Source organism: Phocoena sinus, chromosome 16 (assembly GCF_008692025.1).
Source record: "Phocoena sinus isolate mPhoSin1 chromosome 16, mPhoSin1.pri, whole genome shotgun sequence".
Classification (NCBI taxonomy): domain Eukaryota; kingdom Metazoa; phylum Chordata; class Mammalia; order Artiodactyla; family Phocoenidae; genus Phocoena; species Phocoena sinus.
Genome location: NC_045778.1, coordinates 46,243,933 through 46,268,147, shown reverse-complemented (window position 1 = coordinate 46,268,147; position 24,215 = coordinate 46,243,933). Strand labels below are relative to the sequence as shown.

The 24,215-nt window shown below is 40.7% G+C and overlaps 1 protein-coding gene across 4 annotated transcripts in view; it reads left to right on the top strand.

The window, feature by feature from the left end:
* ASAH2 (N-acylsphingosine amidohydrolase 2) overlaps positions 1 to 24,215 on the top strand; it is a 121,250-nt gene that overhangs the window by 31,002 nt on the left and 66,033 nt on the right. For 2 of the 4 annotated variants that reach the window (XM_032609339.1, XM_032609340.1), the window contains exons 2-9: positions 711 to 837; positions 950 to 1,069; positions 3,775 to 3,934; positions 7,068 to 7,231; positions 8,692 to 8,841; positions 16,407 to 16,583; positions 17,844 to 17,971; positions 19,057 to 19,134. In XM_032609339.1, coding sequence (XP_032465230.1) covers positions 3,808 to 3,934; positions 7,068 to 7,231; positions 8,692 to 8,841; positions 16,407 to 16,583; positions 17,844 to 17,971; positions 19,057 to 19,134 — 824 coding nt within the window. In that variant the 5' untranslated portion in view covers positions 711 to 837; positions 950 to 1,069; positions 3,775 to 3,807. Of the gene's footprint in view, positions 1 to 554; positions 838 to 949; positions 1,070 to 3,774; positions 3,935 to 7,067; positions 7,232 to 7,416; positions 7,523 to 8,691; positions 8,842 to 16,406; positions 16,584 to 17,843; positions 17,972 to 19,056; positions 19,135 to 24,215 lie in introns of those variants that run through there. The other 2 variants (XM_032609341.1, XM_032609342.1) reach the window with 2 other exon arrangements.

Below are 24,215 nucleotides of genomic sequence, written 5' to 3'. Positions count from 1 at the left end.
CTTTGGGGCTGGTCTCTCTTAAAACTCTGTGTGGAATTCAGCAGCCAATGTGGTCTTCTTCAAATTGCCTCCCGAATAGCTTGGATTTACTAGGAAAAAAGGAGGACTTTGGTCTATTTATTTCTCTCTTTGTCTTCTGTGGGCCATTGCTTAACTTCATGCTGTTATACAGTGTACATTCTCTGAGATAAGCTAAAACATTTTATTTTCCTCATTACAAAAATGCTACATGGCTGTCATAGAAAATGTCAAGAATCAAAAAGATGAAAACAAAACTCACCCATGATCTTATCACCAGATAATTGCTTCTTAACATTTTTTGCTGTATTTTCTTACAGTCTTTGTGATCACACACACATATAAATAATGTATACTTTACAAAAATGGGATCATAATGTTTTGCAAACTTAAATTAATTTAATGACATGAAAAAATTACTAAATATTATTTCCTTCAATATAATTTTTAATGTTGCATACACTCTTCCCTTTTGTATACTCATTATTCACATTCTTAGTTCATCTAAAACTTTGCATTCTTTTTATACATGAGAATCTAAAAGTTCACTTTTCTGTTCTGAAATTATTGTAAATATTGCCTAGTGGGGCCCATAGCCCACACTAATGTCCAGCATACATTATCACTTCCTCTTGAGCACTGGTTGAGTGGCCGGGGTAAATAAAGCAGGTGCTGTTTTTTTTGTGATCCAGGTTGGAGCTTTGCACAGACCTTGATGTGCTGGAAGAGTTGTGTTGAACTCTGAAATGACCTTCAGCCTGGCAGGCCTTCTGCAACTCAGTACCTCACTCTCAGGCTGTCCCAGGGGAGAGTTCGCTAGTAAGTCATATGTTATCAGTACACTTTAATCTCTTCCATATGCCAAACCCACAAAGCTATGCTCATGGGAACTCTAACTCTCCTGGACATGACTGTGAAAATCTTTCCTCAGTAGGTTTCAGGAAGTGCTAAGAAGTCCCAGCCAAGTGATATTCCAGAGGAAGGGGAACACGATTCTGGACCATCATTTGCTTTACCAGGATACACAAGTTCTTCTGAGTGGTTGAATCAGGTAAGAATGCCTGTATTATCTTGGAGAAGGAGGGAGGGATCTTGAATCACCCCATTGTCTCAGAGATCTTGATGAAACCTCATTTGCTTAGCTTTGGAAACCCATTTTGCCAAAATATTACTTTTTACTGTCACAGTCTTGAAAAATGGGGGACCTCAGGGTGGTAAAGATCTAGCAAGTGGCTTGTTACGATGTCATTAGAGCCTCACTGTTGACCTTGCAGGATTATGCTAGATTAAGTGGGAACTATTTAAATATGTACAGTCCTTTAAAATGTAATCATTGGCTCAGCTCTCCAAGGTACATTTGCCTTCTGAAGGGAGATATAAGGCATTTGCTTTCATGTTTAAATTCAGATTCTAATCATTTACGAGAAATAGTGCTAATGGTTTCAAAAAGAATGGTAATATGCTGGTGGTAATTCTGGCAACTAAATAGAGTGGTGAAATACACGAGGTACGTGGTTGTAATCCAAGTAAGAGGTGGAAATGCTAATGTAAAATCAAGTGCCATCGTTGACTTGTGTAAAAGGCCAGTGGTGGCAGCTAGTCCAGCAGAGCAAAACCAGCAAGAAACAAACAAACAAAAAAACCCAGACACACATGCATACACATATATTTCATATCATGTCTGTTACATAGGCTCTTACCACATAGCCACATTTACATACGTCATCTGCATGTACACGCTTTGGGGTTGAAGGGTCCACCTGTCAGTCATCCATTTTTAATAGCCTTATTTGTGCAAAAGCTGTCTCAGCTGGCAGGAAGGCTCATAGAAACCAAAGCTTTGGGTAAGAACTAGGTCTACAGGGTTTGAAGTTTGCTACTGAGACAATAGCTAATGACTAGTAAACCTTTTTGACTCATCAAAGTTTCAGAGACATATCTTACATGTGCTTTCTGACTCAGGGCTGATACTGAAAGTTGTTTTGCCCTAAGTTTGAAGCTGTCCCTGCCGATGGTGGTGAAGGTGATCATGCTGGTGATAAATGGCTGAGGAACGCCTGCTAACAAAAAACTAGGAAATAGGGAAGATGTTCCAGGCTCTTGGTCCTCTCCCAGTTCAGCCCTACCTCTGAAGTGTTTGCTGCCAGACTGATATTTAACCTTTAGTCTGTGGATTGCAAAATAAAATGACTACGAAGACCGGATAGATAAGGCCTACTGGGTGGAGGCAGTGGCCGGTTGGAGAAGGGCTACCGCATCTAAAGGGAACAGCAGCTACTAAGTTTTACAAAACTCTTGGTGCGTGGGAATGCTGTCTCCGTGTTGCCATATTTTACAAAATATTTTGAAAGAAAACCGAAGTTTCATATTTGTAAAAGTAGATTCTATTTTTACAGATAAATTGTAAGCTCTATCTTTTATCTTGTTGACTAAGTCACATTGAAATGAAAAATTGGGCCATACTAAATACATCTGTTTGTTGCCAATTTACAGCTCTTGGGGGTAACAGCATCTTAGCCACATCTTAGCCATTTGTGGGGCAAGTCTTGGGACCACAATCCCATCTCACTGTTCAAGCTTCCTTGAGGTTAAGAAAACGGACTCTGAAGTTCCCACCTGTGATTCGTGATTCTTTAATACAAACTCATATAAACTCCCCTTAATGCTGCAGAGGAGCACAGAGTCTTTGCTATTTTAGAACCTAATGATAAATGCTGACATTCTGAACGCTTATCACATTCCATGAAACAAACTATTACTGTGTCATCTTGTCTTATTTTTATAAAACCTCTATGAGATAGGTACTAAGATTATCATCATTGTCACATCCCTATTTACAGATGGGGAAACTGAGGCTCAGTGATGGGGATGATTTTCCAGGGTCACCTAGTAAGTGGCAGAAATGAGATTTGAACTCTGGCACCCGACTTCAGAATGCAATTTTTAACCATCATATTATCCTTTCTCATGCTACATTATGTGAGTTTTCAGCTTCTGTAGTCCCTCTGAGTTATGATGAATTCTACTCCAAAGATATCTTAAGGAATCTGTAAGGACATTTTCTGCTTTTGTAGCACACAAGGGCCATTGTCTTTATCCTCATACTTCAACGTGGGGTTTGCAGAATATGTGGGATCCTGCTGACCACTGAAGAGGGAAATTTTACAAATGCCTGGCTTGAGATCAGAGATGCCAATCTCCTTTTCCATGCCCTTTTCTATTCAGGTAGTAATTGAAAGTTAGAACAGGAAGTTTAAAGGCCAAAGGTCTGTTTCACCTCCTTGTGGACAAGATAACTTAGTCCATGGCCACAAAGTAAAGCCCTAACCCCAGCAAGCTTTCTCACAAGTACAAGCCGTGTGGGTACATCAGTTATCCCTGTTGACAGAAATGCTCCAATCTAGACCCATGTACAGAGAGCATCACTGCTATAAATGAAAGCAGTATGATGTATCCAAGGAATACAGATAGGTTTTAGCTTAGCTGCCAATGCCAGATGCTGGGTGGTGGCTTCCAGCATGAGCACTGTGCCGAGAAGCGTTTGGAAACCCCACGTGAATTCATCAAGGAGTGCTGTAATTGACCGGTCTTTTCTTCCACAGGCTTGGGATATGGACCTAGTGGCAAATATGCCCTGTACTTGGCATTCTTGGTATAGTCTGTTCATATGAAAGAGCTAAGACATCTTAGCCTCGGACAGCTTGAAGCATGTGTATTTTAATTTGTTATTCTGTCTTTTTTCTGTCTCTTCCGCAGTTGTTCTTCTGTCTCTGCTTTTCCTCAGGAGAAATGGCCAAACGTACCTTTTCCACATTAGAGATATTCCTGATTTTCCTCTTTGTGATGATGACAGGGGTCACGGTGGCTCTTCTCAGCCTGTTGTTCGTCACCAGCGGGACCGTTGAAAATCACACAGGCAAGTATCATGGGTTCTCTTGTATGCTATTCCCAGCCTGTAGGAAATTTCTTCATTTGAAGGGACATCAAGGCAAGAAACAGTGTCTGCTGATAATGCTGATAACAGGGCAGTTCAATGTGTACTTAAGCAGCCTGGGATGGTTATCTAACCTTTACCTTAGTTGCCGTTTATGCATTGATAGCAATTTTTATCAAGTTTACCTTTGGCCCAAGTAGCCAGTGCTGCATTCTGACATGTACTTATTTGTCTCACTTTTCCACTGATCTAAGTACAGCTCAGGATTCTTCAAGGCCCAGTAATGTGAGCTTTTAACCTGAGCCTCTTCTTTTGCTCTTTGCCTCCTTTCTGGCATCATCTTCTCTAGGGGGTGGGGGGCAAAAGGAGAAGGAAAGACCCACTGAATGTCAATTAGTCTGTGAAAGCTTTAGAGAAGGGGATCTTGAACTCAAATCGCATGAGGGCCAATCAAGTTCCATAAATGGGGTGGGGGGCGTGGCCCGGGGTGGGGGGCATGGCCCAGGGTGGGGACAGGTGTCTCTCTGGTGAAGAGGGTCCACGGGCCCTCCTGAGTGCCAGCTGTTTTTTGTCATGATGTCACATCGACTCAGCCCTTCTGAGTTTTCAAGGGAAGCTGGAAATTGGGGGAGGCGGTTTAGACATCTGGGGGTTTTTTTTCCTGATTTTTTTTTAAATGTTGGAAATTAACTTAGTTTTTGAAAACCACCTAGGCTAAATTTACAGGCAATATCGCGTCCATGGGAGGCTCTCCTCTGATGATAGGTTATATACCTGATAAACAGTAGGGAAGACAGGTGGGGACTGAATGCTTTCACCAAAGTAAAGCGAGGGCTGGCCACAGGCCCAATGGAGAAGGAGAGGCAACATTGTTCACCTTGGTTTTCTCTTTTGTGGGCTCTTCTCTTTTCTAATGTATTCTCTACCTGTCCCTATGGTTTTTTTTGTTTAAAGACTTATTTATTATTTATTTTATTTATTTTTGGCTGTGTTGGGTCTTCATTGTGGCACACAGGATCTTCATTGAGGCATGCAGGATCTTTCGTTGCAGCGTGCGGGCTCTTCGTTGTGGTGCGCGGGCTTCTCTCTAGTTGTGGAGTGCGGGTTTTCTCTCTCTAGTTGTGGCGCGTGGGTTCCAAAGTGCTTGGGCTCTGTAGTTTGTGGCACGCAGGCTGTAGCTGAGGCATGTGAGCTCAGTAGTTGTGGCGCGTGGGCTTAGTGGCCCCACGGCATATGGGATCCTAAGTCCCTGACCAGGGATCGATCCCGTGTCCCCTGCATTGTAAGGTGGCTTCTTTACCACTGAACCACCAGGGAAGTCCCTGTCCCCATGTTTTGAATTCACTGAAAAGAAACAGAGATCCTCTTTTCTGGGAGCGGGCAGAATGGGTTTTAGACTGCTAGAAATGAAAGAATGCATAGGACTTAGTTTTCTCTTTTAAAATTGGAGAATCCAGAGCCTGAGGCTCAGGGAGCTAATTAATAATTACAGTCACTATTTTCATAGTAGAAGTTGCTATTTATTGAATGGTTACTTTGTGTCAAGCACTATGGTAAACATTCTGTGTAAATTTCTCATTTAATCCTCACAAACTCCCATAAAGGTAGGTGCTAGCCTTAGTACTGCTTTACAGATCTGAGTCTCTGAGATCGAAAAGAATCCTTTGGCTATGTGACTAGATTTGGCGTTGGTTGGCACTACATTCCTACATTGGAACAAATGAGGCAATAACAAAGGTGCCTGATTCCTTCCTTGCAATACTTGATGTCTTGTAGGAAACGTGGGCTTGGGGATGGGAGACCATGAACTCTAACTACACTTAGAATGTGGATGAAAGAGCTGCAGATTCTGAGTTGGAGGATCTGGGTTAGGCGCCTGATTCGTCATATGCTCTCCATGAAATCTTGCTTAAGTCATTTCTCTGGGTTTCAGTTTTCTTATACGTAAAATGGAGGAGATTGGATTATGTGATCTCTAAACTTTCTTGAGCTCCAAAATTCTGGAACCCAGAAGAAGTCTTCTGTTAATCTCTTGCCTAAATACTTTCTGACCACTAATGCACTGTGACACTGACATGTGTTGCCTTGGCCACCCCTGGCTGTTGTCTGGGGTGGAAACAAACAAATAAAATATGTAAGTAAGATGTCTAAATATGTAAAAAAACAAAAAAAACCAAATCTATATGCCAGCCATCGTTTTAAATTTTGAATATGTATTAACATATTTATTGTCAATCAACCCTCGGAAGTAGGGTATTATTATCTTCTTGTTATGAGAAAGTTATGTTACTTTTCTTCATAGATGAGAAAAGTTGAGGTAAAACAGGTTAAGTTATTTGTTCAGCTAGTAAATGATAGAGTTAGTTTTCAAACCTGGGCTGTTTCTGGCACTTGCTCTTTTAGTCTCTATCCCATTCTGCATCCTTTGATATTCGTGTGTGTGTGTGATGTTGATGTAGAATATATGTATTAATATGCATACATATAGGTGATATGAGAATAATTAAAATAAAGCAGGACTATGTTAACTAGTGTACAGCGATCTAGGTTGCATTAAGAATAGAAGATTTAGAAGGTCGAGGAGGATAAGAACAGGGTAGAGACAGCTGGGGTGGCATCCTGAAGGTGAGGGGTTAAGCTGGATCTGGCTGTGATGGAACTACACCTACTCTGAAGGGGTGGAGGAGACTGATTGAGGGACCAGAAAGGGGTAAGGTCTCTGGATGGAGAGAGTGGTAGACACAAATCCCCAGAGGCTGGATTTAGTGGGCTGTGTGCCAGGAACCTGGCACCTGATTTGTTTGGCTGGAATAGAAGTGCAGGGTGAGTGAATGAAGAGTGACAGGTTAGACAGGAACGGCTTGTGAGGAGAAGTTGAAGGACATTTGACAGAGAGCTTGACTGTTAGGCTGAAACATCTCCACTCCGTGAAAAAGATCCTCCTTGGGATTACGCTATAAAACATGTTCCTGAGATGTTTCTCACCGTGTATGTTAGATGTAAGAGAATATACAAAGATTCATCCTTAGGAACCCGAATCTGTGTGTTCTAAGTGATGCCGACAATGCATGGCTGAAATGTTGTTTCTTAAATATCTTATGTTTTTTTGATTCAGGTTTTCCAACCACCCAGATCCCTCCAGCCACCCAGGGGCCCCACAGCCATCCAGGCATCTCAACACCCAGCACCCCAGAGCCTACTCTATTTCAGAACTTCAGTGGCTACCATATTGGTGTTGGGCGAGCTGACTGCACGGGCCAAGTAGCAGATATCATTTTGGTAGGGTAAATCATGGGACCTTGAGGGAGACTGTGAAACAGGTAACTTTATTATTTTGCACCCTGTATTTATTACTAAATATTATGTCATAATCTCCTTCTCACTTTTTATTGACTTCACTGCTGTCTAACATCATGGATATTGTACTATGAGGAAGAGGGGACCTTCTATTTAACCACAACTCCCTTGTAAACTCAATTGGCCTTTTTTTGTGAGTGGAAGTGGCAAGGCGGACGAACTCCAATACTACAGGGGATGGGCCGGTACCATAAATGACCGAAGAAGGCCAGTGTAAGATGATAAATGTCTAGTAAATCCTCAATTTTTTGGGGGGCAATAGAAAGTGGTGGTGACTGGGTACAAGTAGGAAAGTTGCATGGCTTTAGCTGATTGTTCCCATGTAAGAGTGTGGATCTAGGGCTGCCCTACCTTACAGTTTTTTCAAGAGAAGCCAGAATATTTATGGATTGAAGATCTGAGGATTTAAGTCTCTCCATTGGAAAATGGAAGCAACTCTAGTTAAAACTGGAAATCTAATGTGGGCCAACAGTGTGTTAGCCAAATAAAACACTTCTCTGGATCAGTTGTGGCTATGGGCTGCTGGCATGCAACTTCCGGGCTGTGATGGTAGACACACATTTCTAGCCACCCTTCGCTAGGTAACCAGAGCAGGAGGTTGCCTGATGGGATTTTTCTCTCTCCTACCAAATAATCTTTAGATTCTAGGAATTATTCCCTGTTGTCTGTTCTGAAAAGTGACTCTGGAATGTAAACCTTAAATGACCACTCACATGAGAGGTAAAACAAGCAGTAGAGGGACCATGCTGAAGACCTGGGTGCAGCTTTTATGGGTGGGCTTTATGACATGGTGAGAGAGGGGCTTTTAGATAGGTGTATTTGATTTGACTTGGCTGAGGGAGGGACAACATGATAAAAGCCAGGGTGAGGCACCCTCAATACGGATTACTTAGTCATAAGGAAACCATTTTCTTCAGGAAAAAAAAAAAAAAATCACATGCCAAACAACCAAAATGAAGGGGCCTCCAGTCTTCAGGGTATTCCTGGGAATGTGGAATGATGGCTGGGCAGCGATTTCTTCTCTAGTACCTTAGATAGGCTGGAGAAACGGTCCTGTTTCAAAGAACAGAAAAGCTATGAAAGGTCTCCAGCATCGTGATGGAATTCCTGAGTCACACCAGCTCCCTCCTTGCCCACAGGCCAGTGAATAGCTACTGCCAACCCAACAACTACTTTGCCTTTTCCTGCACAGAAGAGTAAAGCCTGTTTTGTGATGTTGGCTTTACTCTTGAAAACACATATCTTGTCTCACTCGGAGCCACAGTGTCACGTGGATTGTATTTCTTTGCCTTTCCTAAGTAGTCTATTCTTGTATGGTTGTGCCTGGTTTCTGGTAACGGCGGGGTGAGAAGGAGTGGAGCTGATTCTCTCTTCCTCTTTAGATGGGCTACAGCAAAACTGGCCAGAATGCAGAAGGCATCCTCACAAGGTTGTACAGTCGTGCGTTCATCTTGGCGGAACCAGATGAGTCCAGTCGAGTACTGTTTGTCAGCATTGAGATCGGCATGGTGTCCCAACGACTCAGGCTGGAGGTAAGTGATTGAGGTGGGAAAGAGATGACGTGATTTAAAGGCAAAGTCTGCAGGTGAACGTGACAGTAACTAAGCTCTCCTGGTTTCACATCCAGTGAGTTTCTACTACCCTCAAGGTTATAAGCTCTTGACAATCCAGCAGATGATCGAATGGGGAGAATGAGCTTCATTCCACTCCAAGTCATCTTGGTCAGAACTTGCTTTCCATTCTGCTGATGGCTCACCGTCATTATTAATGCTAATTTTTTTGCAAGCTTATTATGTCCCAGTGACTTTCACATACACGCTCTTGTAATCCTCCTTGTTAGAAGTCTGAGAGTGCCAATTAATCACTAACCCTCCCCTCAAGTTTTTAGACAATTAAGAATAGATGCAAGGAATTAAAGAGAATTAAAAAGCAACTCTGAAATGAGGTTGGCCGTAAATTGCTGAAGTTGGGTGAAAGGCACATGGGGGTTTCATTATACTATTCTGATGATTTTTGTACATGTTTGAACTTTTCCATAATAAAATTTTAAAAGAATACAACATTAGCGCTCTTAAACTCTAAACTGTATTGTAGAATATGGTAGGCTTTTCTATGATTTTTTCTGCCAATTTTGACCATGTAACCACCTGTGGGGAAAGTTGAGCTTAGCAGAAAGGTGCATAGGAGGTCCTGGACAGGCAGCTTGTAAGATGCAGAGAGCGGGTGGGGAGGGAGAGAGAAATAGTTATAGACACATGGACTTCCAGGTGTCTCTCTCTCAGCCAATTTCTAGACCCTGATCTGGTTATATTTTCTGCAGGGATCAGGTCACAGAAAGAAAGTGTATTCTTAGTATCTGCTCACATACTTACAAATGTGAGAAAGAGGAGAGTCTGGAACATCTAGAATAATGACCATTAAATGTCCATTATTCAGTGTCATGTTCTATCAACCTCACCAAACAAACACTTTCTCCTCCTGCGGTGTGAAGGGGCCAGGGAGAGGGATGATGAGAGGGCCTAAAAGCATTTCTCTAATGTCACCCCCTCACGAGGAGTAGAATGTAAGTCTCTCCCATCTATGGAAACATAAGGAGCAGAGGATTAAGTACTTTCCCCTCACCTACACTGACAACAAAACTGTGAGGTCAGCCTGTTGTTATCCCCATTTTGCAGGTAAGGAGACTGAGTCTTAGAGAAGGTTAAGTAACTTTCCCAAGTTCACACAGTTAGAAGAAGGTAGAGCTGGGTTCTGAACACATATATGCCTGACACCAGAGCCTACATTCTTAAAAGTGAGGTCATTCTATTATTTTGGAGAGCATTGATCACCTGCTTTTTGCAAGACACTTTGTTAGGCACTTCAGGGGCACACAGCTAAGTGAGTCATAACACATGTTCCTATGAGCTCAGTACCTAGTTAGGGGATTGGAGGAAGGATTGTACCAGAAATACGCAAATAACTATAATTTACTGGAATAAAGGACAGTGATATATTATCTATTCATGAGTAATAAATAGCCCCCCCCCCGAAATAGGGACTTAACTAATATTTGTTGTTTTATCTCACACTTCTGTTGGTGAGGAATTCAGAACTGGCTTAGCTAGGTGGTCATGACTTAGGGTAGCTTGCAGTCGAGATGCTGGCAAAGGCTGCAGTCATCTGAAGGTTTGACTAGGGCTAAAAGATCCACTTCCAAGGTGATTCACTCATGTGGCTACTGACAGTTCCCCCACTGTCCATATCCTCATGACAGAGCTGCTGGCTTCCCTCATAGTGTGTAACTTAAAGGAAAGAGCAGGGATTTTCGCCCACTCAGTAGGTTGTCTTTTCGTTTTGTCAGTGGAAATATTTGCAAATGATATGACCGATAAGATGTGAATATCCAAAATATATAAACAGTTCATACAACTCAACATCAAAAAACCACAAACAACCTGATTAAAAAAATGGTCCGAGGACCTGAATAGACATTTTGCCAAAGAGGACATGCACATGAAAAGATGCTCAACATCACTGATCATCAGGGAAATGCAAATCAAAACTACACTGTGATATTACCTCACACCTGTCAAAATGGCTATCATCAAAAAGAACACAAATAACAAACACTGGCGAGGATGTGGGAACCCACATACATATTGGTTGGAATGTAAATTTGTGTAGCCACTGTGGAAAATAGTATGGAGGTGTCTCAAAAAATTAAAAATAGAACTACCATATGACCCAGAAATTCCACTCCTGGGTATATATCTGAAAAAAATGAAAACACTAATATGAAAAGATATATGCACCCCCATGTTCATAGCAGCATTATTTACAGCTGCCAAGATGTGGAAGCAACCTAGGTGTCCATCAATAGACGAATGGATAAAGAAGCTGTGGTGTATATACACATATACAATGGAATACTACTCAGCCATAAAAAAGAATGAAATTCTGCCATTTGTAACAACATGGATGGACTTGAAAGGTATTATGCTAAGTGAGATAAGTCAGAAAGACAAATACTGTATGATATCACTTGTATGTGGAATCTAAAAAAATAGAACAAACTAGTGAATATAACAGAAAAGAAACAGACTCAGATATAGAGAACAAATTAGTGGTTACCAGTGGGGAGAGAGAAGAGGGGAGGGGTAATATAGGGTTAGGGGATTACCAGGTATAAATTATTATGTATACAATAAGCTACAAGGATATATTGTACAACACGAAATATAGCCAATCTTTTATAATAACTATACATGGAGCATAACCTTTAAAAATTGTGAATCACCATATTGTATGCCTGTAACTTATGTAATATGGTACATCCACTATACTTTAATTTAAAAAAAAAAGAGCAGGGAAGAAACCACAGTGCCTTTCATAACCCAGGCTCAGAAGATGCACACCGTCACTTTCACCCTGTTCTATCCTTAGAAGCAGGTCACCAAGTCTAGTTCACACTCACAGGTGGGAAAGTTATACTTCACCTCTTGAAGCCAGGGATATTGAAGAATTTGTGGACATACAGTACTTTAAAAGTACAACACAGGGATTCAGGAAATGGAAACTAGAGGAAAATTCAAAGTGGAAGTGACACTTGAATGGGGAGAATTTTAAATGGTTGACATGGGGAGGAAGAGCTATCAAATCGAGGGGACAACATGGACACAGAGAGGCACAAGGGAGAAGTGTAGATGTATTTGAAGAGACAGATTAGTTCTATTAGGACACATGTGGGCATGTAATTGGAGATGTACCTGGAAGGTGTGTTGGTCATAATTTGTAGGGTCCTGGGATGCCAGGTTGCTTTTAATTCTGTGGGTGATGGGGATTCTTAGAAAACTTTTGCGTGGAGGAGTGATGCAAACACAATTGTGCTTTAGGATGATTAATCAGACAGTGATGTTCGAGGTGGATTGTGATAGACTAGAGCTAGCGGTGAAGACACAAATTGGCAGATTCCTTAAATTAGCATCAAGGCTCTATTGATAAGAGTCCAGTTGGGAAAACAGTAATCACACTAGGCATTTCAAACAGGGGATTTAATATGGGGGAATTTTACAAGGTGTTAAAAGGCTGAAAGAACTAGAAGGGGAAACTAGCATTGCAGGAGGGATTTAAACTTTACCTGGCCATTTCCCCTATACTATGTAATGCTGGCCTAAAAGTTTTAAACCAATGGGACAGCAGTGAGACTATATGGTGGTAAAAAGTCAAATTAAATGCTAATGAGATCTGGGGATGAATTGGCATAAAAGCTAACACTTGACATAGTTCCTGTGACGAGTCAGATATTGGTCTAAGTGCTTCATATATATTAATTCATTTAATCCTCCAAACAACTGTATGAGGGAGGTACTATTATTGGGTCATTTGACAGACTGGGAAACTGAGTTGCAGAGGACCAAGTAACTTGTCCAAGTGCACGCAGCTGGGAACCGTCTGAGGTGGGATTCAGACATTGACATCTTCCTGCCAGAGCACACGCTCATTACCATAGCACTAGACTGTTTTTCTGAGGAATCAAACATGGTTCTGATTAGGAAATGGTGAGGTCATTAAGTAGAAATAGAGTCAAAACAGACACTTTGGGGTGGAGTGTGGAGGGGATAGCAGGTTAATGTATTGGGTTGTAGACCACTATGAAGTTAATGCTGGGCACCACTTAACCATCTCCTCCTGTTTTTACTTCCCCTTATAATCTGAGACCCAGAGGAAAGACCTGTAAATGAACCCACTTACTTATCCCAAGTTAATCCAAGGGGAAAGTGTGAAAGATAAATGTAACTAAACTAGTGCCATTAAACTTACTATAACACCTGTTTTTTTTTTACATCTTTATTGGAGTATAATTGCTTTACAATGGTGTGTTAGTTTCTGCTTTATAACACAGTGAATCCGTTATACATATACATGTGTTCCCATATCTCTTCCCTCTTGCGTCTCCCTCCCTCCCACCCTCCCTATCCCACCCCTCCAGGCGGTCACAAAGCACCGAGCTGACCTCCCTGCATAACACCTGGTTTTAGTAAGATTCTCTGTCTCAGCTTTGAGATTGATGAAATTTCCAGCATGGAATAAAGATTAAAGAAGATCCCTGAGCAGTGAGGCAGGGCAGGAAAGCAGAATGACTTTTCTAACTCTTTCTATGTCATGTTCCCAAGAGTGTCAGCAATAGGAAATGGAATGGAAACTGCAGTTGAAGAAGTGAGCGATAGACATTAATGTCACTTCTTTGCTCTATGTTAAAATAGCCCTCCTTTCATGAAGTAGGAAACATGCTACTTATAATGGCTATTGGCAGGCATTGTTATTACATGACTGAGTTTTTAATTTTTTTCTTTTTCCCCAGAAGTCCCACATGTCTGACTTCATATCAGAGACTGTAGTTTAGGATAAGATTTCTGTAAGCTGTTGGTAGTCTTTTTCTTTTGTTTTAAAATTCAAGATTCATAATTTCTATGTTTTCAAGAGCTTGATTCTTGCGTAAACCTGAAAAAATGCACTGAATTCTAAAAATCCTAATGTTACAGTTCTTTAGGAATAAAAATGTGTGGGACAGGGAGCTCTAAAGTTGACTGGCAGTTCCTTCTTTTCTAAGACCTTCTTGTCTTGGTTACAGAATTGTAAGAACATCAGCTTTTGACTTTAGTTAAGCTTTCATGGTGTCCATTCATTGACTGTTTCCCCTTCTCCCTACAGACATTTCTTTTTCATGAAGCAGTAATATTTACTGTGTGAAAGAGTATGGAAGAGTGATGAAGAGTTGGGGCTGGAGTTAGGATCAAACAGAAGGAACATGGAACCTTATTGGGATGGAGAGTGTGGGCTGGTAATGTTGGTCTAGTTATATCCTATTTCCTTTCCACATTTGCCTGGTAATTACATGGTTGCTCATGTGGATGTGGTAACCTAGGAATCAGTGTTTGGGGCATGGAGAGGTTAATGAGGCATGAAGATGGTTTGTAAGATCTTCCTGATTCAATGTCCACGTGACTTAGAATGAAGGTGGTGGAGCTCTTCACCTAAAATAGAAGGGGTTGAATGCATGTCTTTATGTATTTTCAGTATATAGCACACCAGTTGCTGCTGCTTCCTCATGTACCATTGGTGTGCTGGAACTGGCTTGTACCAGCTCATGAGAGCTGATTGTTAAATATTTAGGAACTTTGTGAGTTAGTGGTTAAACTTTTGGTAGCTTGAAATTCACTATGGTGAGTGTATTTGTGCCACAGAAATTGACAGATGATACAAATGAGGGCTATTCTTTCTTCTTTCAGAGAAACAGTTTATCAACATACTACTGCCTATATCATACTCAAGGTGGACAGCATTGCTAATCAAAAAAGGCACTCTTTTGGGACTTCCCTGGCCGTCTAGTGGTTAAGATTCTGCGCTTCCACTGTAGGGGGTGTGGGTTCGATCCCTGGTTGGGGAACTAAGATGCTGCACGCCTCCCCCTCCCCCACCAGAAGGCACTCTTTTTTTGCTAAGCTCAGATTTGGATTCAGAATCCTTCTCAACACATTGCTTTGGATAGCAACCACCCATGAATAGGACTGAGTGCATGAGATAAGTAGTATTTTCCAGCTCTGCCATAAATGAGTTTCCGTCATTGTCCCTGGTATTAGGTGATAGTATCTTACACTGAGGAAGGTTGCCTGGGGTTGACACTTTTGCTGGAACATTTTAGTAATTTTTGACATGAAGTCAAGGCATCTTCCACAGAGAAACCACAGTAATACCAAACTTCAGATTGCAGTTGATTAAAGCACAATCAGATATAGGTATTCAGCACTAATGTAGCCTTTGGAGTCAACTATACTTCAATAAAAAACAGACATTTCAACCAAAAAAAAAAAAAAGCTACTCAGCAACATCACTAAGTTTTTCTTTTGTTTTCTTGATGTATCTATACCACCCCAAAACATTAATTATTCATCTGGATGTTCACTGATTAATTCAATGAACATGTACTGAGTCTCTTTGGATTAGGTATCTATTGCTGTCCAGCAAGTCATCCAGAAAACTCAGTGGCTTAAAACAACAATAATCATGTATTAGTGCTCAGGATTTTTGTGGGTTAGAAATCCTAGAATGGCTGGGTTGGCTGATTCTGACATATTAGAACCACAGTCACATATCCTTACTTTTGTATCGTGAGGTTGAACTTGGATGTTGGCTGGGGCTGAGGTTGTTTGAAGCTTGCCTGTGTCTGAAGGCTCACCTTTTATGGTTGTTCACCAAACGGCTGGCAAGTTAGTGCTGACAAGATGGTTCCTTTCCACATGGGCCTCTCCACAGGATTGCTGGGGTGTCCTCAGGTCACAGCGGGTGGCTTCCCCAGGCCAATAAGTGTAAGTGTCTGGGAATATTGAGTTTTTCATTTTGGGAAGTGAGGCAGTAAAGAGGACTTTGCACTGCTCCTGAGATGCTTTCCCCCCTGGTATTGCATGACCAGTTTGCTCTCTTCAGTTAAGCCTCTGATGAAATGTAACATCTTTGGGAAGATCTTTCCTCACTAACACCTATCGTGTTCTTTTGCCTTACCTAGCTATATTTTTCTTCATAGAGTTTATCACTGTATAATATAATATTGCATATTTATTTATCTTTCCCTCACTAGAATAAAAACTTCTCCAGGGTAGGGACCTCATATGTCCCTAGTGCTCAGAACAGTGTCTGGAAATGAGCAGGTGAGAATACGGGTTGTATAGTTAGACTTGGATCTAGACTCTGACTCTGCTCTTTATTAGACCTGTGGGCAAACTATTTAACTTCTGTACATGTCAATGTTTCCAGCAAAAGATAAGATTAAAAATACCCACCTCTTGGTGGTGTTATAGAGATTTTTAAACGACATGATGTATGTAACACTTAGCATTGTGCTCGTACACGGCAAGAATCTATAAAATGTTAGCGACTGCAATTATTGTTGATGTTGCTGTTACTGAGATGATAAACTCAAGCATAGAGTGAAAGGTCACTTGACAGGGATGTCACTGATATGGCTCAGTGGTTAGACCCATCAGCGCTTTTTCTCAGGCTATGCTCCTATGTTATTCCTCTTCTTAGTTTTGTTTTGTTTTGTTTTCCTTTCTTAAAGGTCCTGAACAGGCTGCAGAGTAAATATGGCTCCCTGTACAGAAGAGACAACGTTATCCTGAGTGGTACTCACACACACTCGGCTCCAGCAGGATATTTCCAGTACTCTACATTTGTGATTGCCAGTGGAGGATTTAGCAATCGAACTTTTGAGTACATGGCTGCTGGCATCATGAAGGTAGGCAAGGGACCCTAGAGGACCCCAGTGTTCTTTAGCATTGCTTACAGTGTTTTAGGAGTGGCGTGGTATGATACGGAGAGTCCCTATAGGATCTCCGTCTGAGCACAGTCTTAGCACCTACTTCCCTTTCTCCTTTTTGACTGCCTTGTAGCTTCTGGTTCTGAGCTGTGGGATGCTGGTCCTGAGGCACTGATTGATTGGGAGAAGAGGGTTGTGTGGCAGTAAGCCTCATATTGTCACCCAAAGACACAGAGAACATTTTGTAGCTAACCCTTATAAATTATAGGGTCCCACATAGTCAGTTCTCTGCACAAAGTCACTTGAAAAGAAATCCACCAAGGAACTCAAAGTAATTACAAATAATTTCGAGCCTTCCTTGTATTTCCCAAAGAGCACAGAAGGGGATCCAATTTACACCACACACCCTCATTTCTCAAGTCCTCTAGACTGACGTGGGGCTCTGAACTGATACCCTCAAACTCTTCTCCCATTCCTGGTTTGGGTAGCTTTTACTACTCTCTCCTGTCTTCCAGGTAATTATTTTCTCTCATAGAATCCTTGCTAATGTTTTCTTCATTCCTTTGTCTCTCAGGTTTAGTCTCTCTCTACTTTTTCTCATAAAATTACCATCATCCGCCACCCCCAAATCCAGGGATCCATCTGGCAAAGGAAGAAATGTCTTTACAACAATGTTTTTCAAAGAGCAAATAACAGTCTATGAATGGCTTTATGAAATCAATTTCATAAAGTTGTGATAAGCTTTAAAAAAGGAACTAAAAGAGATTGGAAAATAACATAATGCATAACACACAGGGTATAGTTTGTATTGTGAACTTTTGTTTTAGGATACATATCTTGCTGTGTATTGAGTTATGATGAAAAATATATCAATTACTATATTTCTCAGTCCAAAACGTTTGAAAAGCTCTGCCTTAGAGGGTGTGAGCAGGGGGATGGAGAGTTGTAAGGTCAAGTCTCCCATTTTGGCCATCTGAAATGGCAGACAGTTCCTGACTTGGCAGTCCTGAGACACTCAGGTCGTTCCCTATACACAGCATTTCCTCATCTCAACCCTGAAGGTCATGTCTGTTACCCCCAGAATGACACCAGCTTTGTGGTTCTCCAGCTTTCAACCCATAGCAGGGACAAGTTGGAGACAAAAGAAATTTTCCACAGGGCTCTTCTGTTTATATCAACTAAGTCTTAATGCCCACCAGGATTTCTAACTTTACAACTTTTTTTTTTTTAAACGTATAGAGCATTGAGATAGCACATGCAAATATGAAACCAGGCAAAATCTTTATCAATAAAGGGAATGTGGATGGTGCACAGATCAATCGAAGCCCTTCTTCATACCTTCGGAATCCACAGTCAGAGAGAGCAAGGTGAGGGTATGATTATCTAGATAAAATCATGTGTTTCCTTTAGGAACCAGCAACAAAATCTAAGAACAGGGTTGTAACTTGATGGGTATGGTGAGATCCTGAAAGGGTATTAAAGCTGAAATAATTTTAAAACATGCTGATAATCTAAGACAAGCAGAAATAAAAAGAGAATGCAGAAGCACAGACCAGCCTATGCACACGTCTTCCCCCTTTGCTGGTTGTGGGAGTCAGATGTGAATGTTTGAAGGACTCTGGGCTTTCAAAGAAGGCACAACTGTGGTCTCATCTTAGCTTTATCCCTTCCTAGTTGTGTAACCTTTAGAGATCCACTTAAATCTTAATTTAGGGGTTCTCTGCTTCTCATCTGGAAAATATAAAAATGTGCATAACATATATTTGTTCGACTAATGAATAACTCTTTCAAGACATAAGACATTATGCCAGCAAGACATAAAACTGGCGTAATTGAATGGGACAACTAAGGAAGCCCATTATTTTTTAATTTTTTATGTGATGAACGAGGTTTGTGACAGAAGAGAAGTACTTGGCTACTATAGCAGAGTAAAATAATATCGCAGTTCAACTTGACCACTTGACATTTCATATTTGTCTCTATATTTTTTAAAAGATTTCAAAGGAGTTGATTTTTAGAAAATATAATCTGATTTCCCTTGAAAGGACATAAAAGAACCCTTTAAATTGTAGGTCAGGAATGCTTTTGATTTTGCACATTCCCTGCTATTTTTAAGAGATTTCACAAAAATTTAGTATGAGTAGATATTTCAAAGACAAAACCTTTTTTTAAGAAATAATATATGCTATATAATATTGCATATTTTACATAAAAATGTATATTTCATCTCCAGTTAGCTGACCTAATGCCCCTTTGCTCACAGTTGCAAATCATTTCTTTAGCTGAGAAATGAGATCCTGGATGCAGTTTGTAGAACTAGAGTGTCAGGGAGCCTTGCTTACTGAGAGTCATTTTGGTTTTGGTTTTTGTGTCAGCTTCTGGCTAAGGGGGTCATACATGAGGGCCAGGCTCTAACCTAGAACTCACTAAGTTCCTCTGTTTTGCTGACTAGGTATTCTTCAAATACAGACAAGGAAATGGTACTCTTGAAAATGGTAGATTTGAACGGAGACGACCTGGGTCTTATCAGGTACTCTATTTACTTAAAAAAAAAAAAATTTCTGTTTGAATGATTTTCCTTAATTACAGGGGGGAAAAAGAGTCCAGAACAGTGACGGCAGAGGCTGAGAATAAGCTGAGTGGTTGAATCATATCTGGGGTCCAGCCATGGGCCCTCAGGCAACGTTCTCAGCATCCCAGGGCTTAGTTCCTCACCTGTAAAACAGGACTAATAAAAGGATTATGTGAATGAGGGATCTGGGTGAAGAAGTTTAGCATAGCGTCTGACATATAATAGATTCAGTAAATGCTAGTGGTTATCACTGTATCAAGATCTCATATGGTGGTAGACAATGATCTCTTGGAAATGAGAAAACAATCTGACCAACCAGCAAGTGATTATGGGCTTGAGGTTATTTACCTGTGCTTTTCTGAAAGGATTAAGTCTAATGTAGGACAATGCCAATTAGTGACAAAAGCAGAACCGAGACCACCTAACGGAAGCAGATGAGGCAAAATTACATCTTGGCACAGATTTTAGCTCCATTTTATACGTAAGAAAACACATGAATTTTGTTTTCTTTGACAAGAAAGCATTTGCATTCATGTGTGATTTCGGTTGCTGCGATTGAACTGACTCAGGAATTGTCTGGGTGGGTAACAGTCTCAGACACCTTGACCCGTGGACTTCCAGACTGACACAGAAATGTCCTAAGGAAGCGGATGATAGCACGTAGGTGCAAGAGTCAAATGGCTTGTGTTCATTCTGGGCTCTCATTCTTAGTGGCTGTGTGACTTTGGTCAACTTACTTAACTGCTGTGTCTCAGGTTTCTTACTCTAAAATTGAGGGATAAAATGAGTCCTTAAATGTTGATAATAACCGTTCTTAAAGGTGGTAGGAGTCTTCCGGGAGATTATAAAATACCTAAGTAAAAGTTTCTATGTGAATAAAATTAAGTAAATTGAAAGTAATACGAGGTGAAGAAAAACATTGAAGACTGACCCACAGTTCAGATACTAGGGTTGGTCCTATAACTGGGCAGAGAACAGCATGGTGATAAGGAGTTTGGGTTTTAGCATTTAGGTTTTAGATATAGGTTTTAGGACTTGAATTCAAGCCCCAGCTCTGCCCCTTACTAGCCCTGTGGCCTGGGAAAAGTAATTTATCTACTTGCACCTCAAGTATTTTGTTTGAAAATGGGAATAATGATACCTCATGGGATTGTTTGAAGATTAAATGAGATAGTGCGTACAAACTCTAGTTCTATGCATAAAAAGAGTTTAATAAATTTAGCTAAAAGGTAAGTCATAGAATAACATTCTACCTCTTCTAAAAATGCCATTATTGGCATCTCAGAGTGCTTGAAACTCTTAGCATTGGTGTTACTTCTTTGGGGTTAAAGTGAGGTCACTAAAAATTCCCTGATAAAATAACCTTTATTATGTGGGTTGATATAATAGGACTCATTCTTTGTTTACAGTTAATTCATCTACTGATTAGTTGCCACCTAGCATTTAACTCAATAGGCTTTCTAAATGTCAGGCATGCAATTGTGTGCTTGGGGTATATTATTATGAATAAAGCATAGTCCCTATCTTAGTTTTATAGGCCAGTGGGGTGATCTGGGCAGGAGACAAGAGACAGACAGACAAATAATCATAACATAATCAGATGGCCATCAGTGCTGTCACCTGGGCGTAAATAAATGCTGTGGGAATTTGGAGGTGGTAGCACTGAGCTCTACCTGGGAGCATCGTGAAAGGCTTCAAAAAGGAAATGACACTGAACTGGACCTGAAGGAGCCATGGGAGTTCTCATGGAGCCATGAAAAAACTACATTGTGAGGCCAGATTATGGGCTTAGGTCAAGGAGTGGCTGAGAGATGAATCTAGAAAGCTAACCTAGCTTTTGATTTTGGATCGCTTTAATGGGAAATTTGGTTAGGAGACAGGATAAGGACATGTATGTATGACTAGTTAGAGAATTCCCAATTTGTTAGGAGAAGAAAGTGCCTTTTCCCTTATAGTTTCTACTTAACTCTTGGCTGAATGACTGAGACCATTCATGATTTCCTTTTTTAAAATGTTATTTTATTTTAAAATTTATTTTTAATTTTATTGGATTATAGTTGATTTACAATGTTGTGTTAGTTTCAGGTGTACAGCAAAGTGATTCTGTTGTACATATACATATATTCGTTCCTTTATTTTTTTAACATCTTTATCGGAGTATAGTTGCTTTACAATGGTGTGTTAGTTTCTGCTGTATAACAAAGTGAATCAGCTATACATATACATATATCCCAATATCTCTTCCCTCTTGTGTCTCCCTCCCACTCTCCCTATCCCACCTGTCTAGTTGGTCACAAAGCACCGAGCTGATCTCCCTGTGCTATGTGACTGCTTCCCACTAGCTATCTATTTTACATTTGGTAGTGTATATATGTCCATGCCACTCTCTCACTTTGATTTAGTTTCTGAATCATTGAAGAATGCCAAGAGGACACTCAAAATGCTATTTTGGGGGCCAGATTCTCTTTGCTTCCTTGCATATAACTATATAACGTATCTGGAAGTCCCAGGGTCAACTGTCAAGGTTATAACAATGCTTTTCCATCTGCTGTGCTTAACAGCCTGCAATAACTTTCTGTTGTTTCTATAGCCGCCGTATATTATCCTTGATGAAATTGCCCCTGCAATTGCCTCTTGTTGCATAGGGATAATTGCTCTTTGAATACAGTAAAAATGATCCAAAACATAAAGTCAAATCTGGGCTGCTGAGTAACTCAGCCCCCATATGTAGGTACCTGCTATTAGGCAGGATGCCAAGGTATGAGGAGTTTAGAAGCACAGAACCTCAGATTTGCAGAGCATGAAGATCATCGAAGTTTAAACTTCAGCTGAGGCCTGGAAAGCTGATGCGACCTGCCCAATGTCACAGGCAAGACTATTCTCTTCACCCTGAAAACCATGTTGAAGTTCATAATTTATTCCTTGCACTTTCATTGTTGTTTTCATTTCTTCATTCAACAAGTCTGCACCAGACACCTACTATGTGCCAGGAAGTGCTTTCCAGTCCTTGGAATGATGCATTTCCAGTAAATGGTCATAACGTCAGGAGTCAAATACCTGTGTCTGTGCTCCTTGAGTAAATCCTTTAAAATCTCTGAGACTCAGTTTCCACATTTCTCAAACGTAGATGTAACATCTCTCCACATAGAGATTATTATGCATTCATTCATTTATTAAATATTGTGGAAGATGTGTGTCATGAACTGAACTAGTACTATACAGATACACTGAGAAAAAAATTGGTTGTGGTTCTTATAGAACTTATAGTCTACTGGTGGAGACAAAAGGTAATCATATAGTCATACAAATGCATGTATAATTATAATTGGGTTAACTGCTAAGAAAGGAAGGTATGAAGAGCTATCTTAAAGGGACTTGACCTGGTCAGGGAGATTGGGAAAGGCTTCCCTGAGGAAGAGACAATGGAACTGAAAACCAAAGGAAGGGTAAGAATTAACTGGCAAAGTGGGGGGTAAAAAAGAACATTTAACACAGATGGGAAAACACGTGCAAAAGTCCTGTGGCCTGTTTGAGGTGCTGATAGTTCTGTGTGGCTGGAGTGCGAGGACAGTGGGGCATGGTGTTGTGAATTAAATTCAGAGGTAGAGATTAGATGCCATGGTAAAGATTTGGGTCTTTAAACAAAGGGGAATAGAAAATCACTGAAGTGTTTTCAGCTGGGGTTGGGAGTTGGGGGCTCTTGAAGGGTTAGGAAGAGTAGTGACTTGAGGGATGAAAGAATTATGTGCATGAAACTATTCCATAATCCATCAAGTCCTCTACAATTGTAAGGCCAACATTTGCCTCAGTTGATCTGTCTATAAGGAAAATATTTCTTTTTGACTGATACTACTGTATGAAAAAACAGTAAATGATTTTTCTCCAGACGTGGAGAACATGTTTGGGATGTTCTGTATTAAAGTATAAGCTGTGTGGCAGTCACAAAATTCACTTAGGGAGATTCTGGAAGGCACCTCAAAGAAGGAGTCTGTGGAGTGGAGTTCTGGGAGATCCTGATGTAGTAAGATGCTATGGAACGAAGAGACGATGAAGGGAGAAAACAAAACAGGTTTCAAATATCTGTACCAAGAGAAGAATCACAGGGGTAGGCAGATAATCTGAATGGAGGCTCTGGGAGTGGCAGCTGGAAACACTGATTCATTTCCTCAAGTGTGGTGCAGCCGGACAGGCTCTGTCTCACTTCTCTTCCCTTCTCCTATCTTTTCCCGTCTGCCAAGTTTCCTTTCTCAAGTTTGTAGGAGTGGCATGGACCCTCCTTTTTTGTTTTTTTCTCACCTCATTAACGCTTTAGGAGTCAGTATGGCACGGTTTCCTTCAGAGCTGGAAGGAAGGTCTGAGCAGGTTTTTGAATAATTTCTCTATTGTCTTCTGTTTTACACATTGCAAATCCTTTTATTTTTACAGAAAGGGGTTATCCTTTCAAGGCACATTTTCAGAAGACAACAAGGGGCAGTGATCTGTGCAACCTATTCGAATAATTTATGTACACACTTAGAAAAACCCAATTTATGAAATTAATTCATTTGAATGATACTGACTTATGGAACTCAGTTTGAGGGGTGTGTGTGTGTATAAATCTTCTCTATGATTTCTGACTATGACTTCTTGAATTATAATTTCTAACTGTTTATCCTCTATGGCTCTCTATTCTCCCCCCTGCATTCTCTCCTCAGTGTACTTAACCCCACGCCGAGAGCAAATGTGGAAACCTAAGTGACTGCCTTTCACCAGCCATTCTTGACCTCTTTTCTGCATCTCGTCATCATGTCTTTATAAATACCTTCTCCATTAGCCTTCACTCTGGTTTGTGAAGCCCCGCTCTGTTTCTACATCCTGAAATTCTCTTTCCTATTCTGCCTCTTCTATGTTGTTGTGAAGCTTGACGCTGTCTTCTTGCTCCAACTTTCCTACCAGCTCATTTGTGCTATCCCTTTTCAGTGAAGTGTAGGCCTTGGTTATGTAGTGAGTATTTGTTCTGTGTCTAGTCCATGCCCATGTAAAGTGAAGGTGCTTAAAAA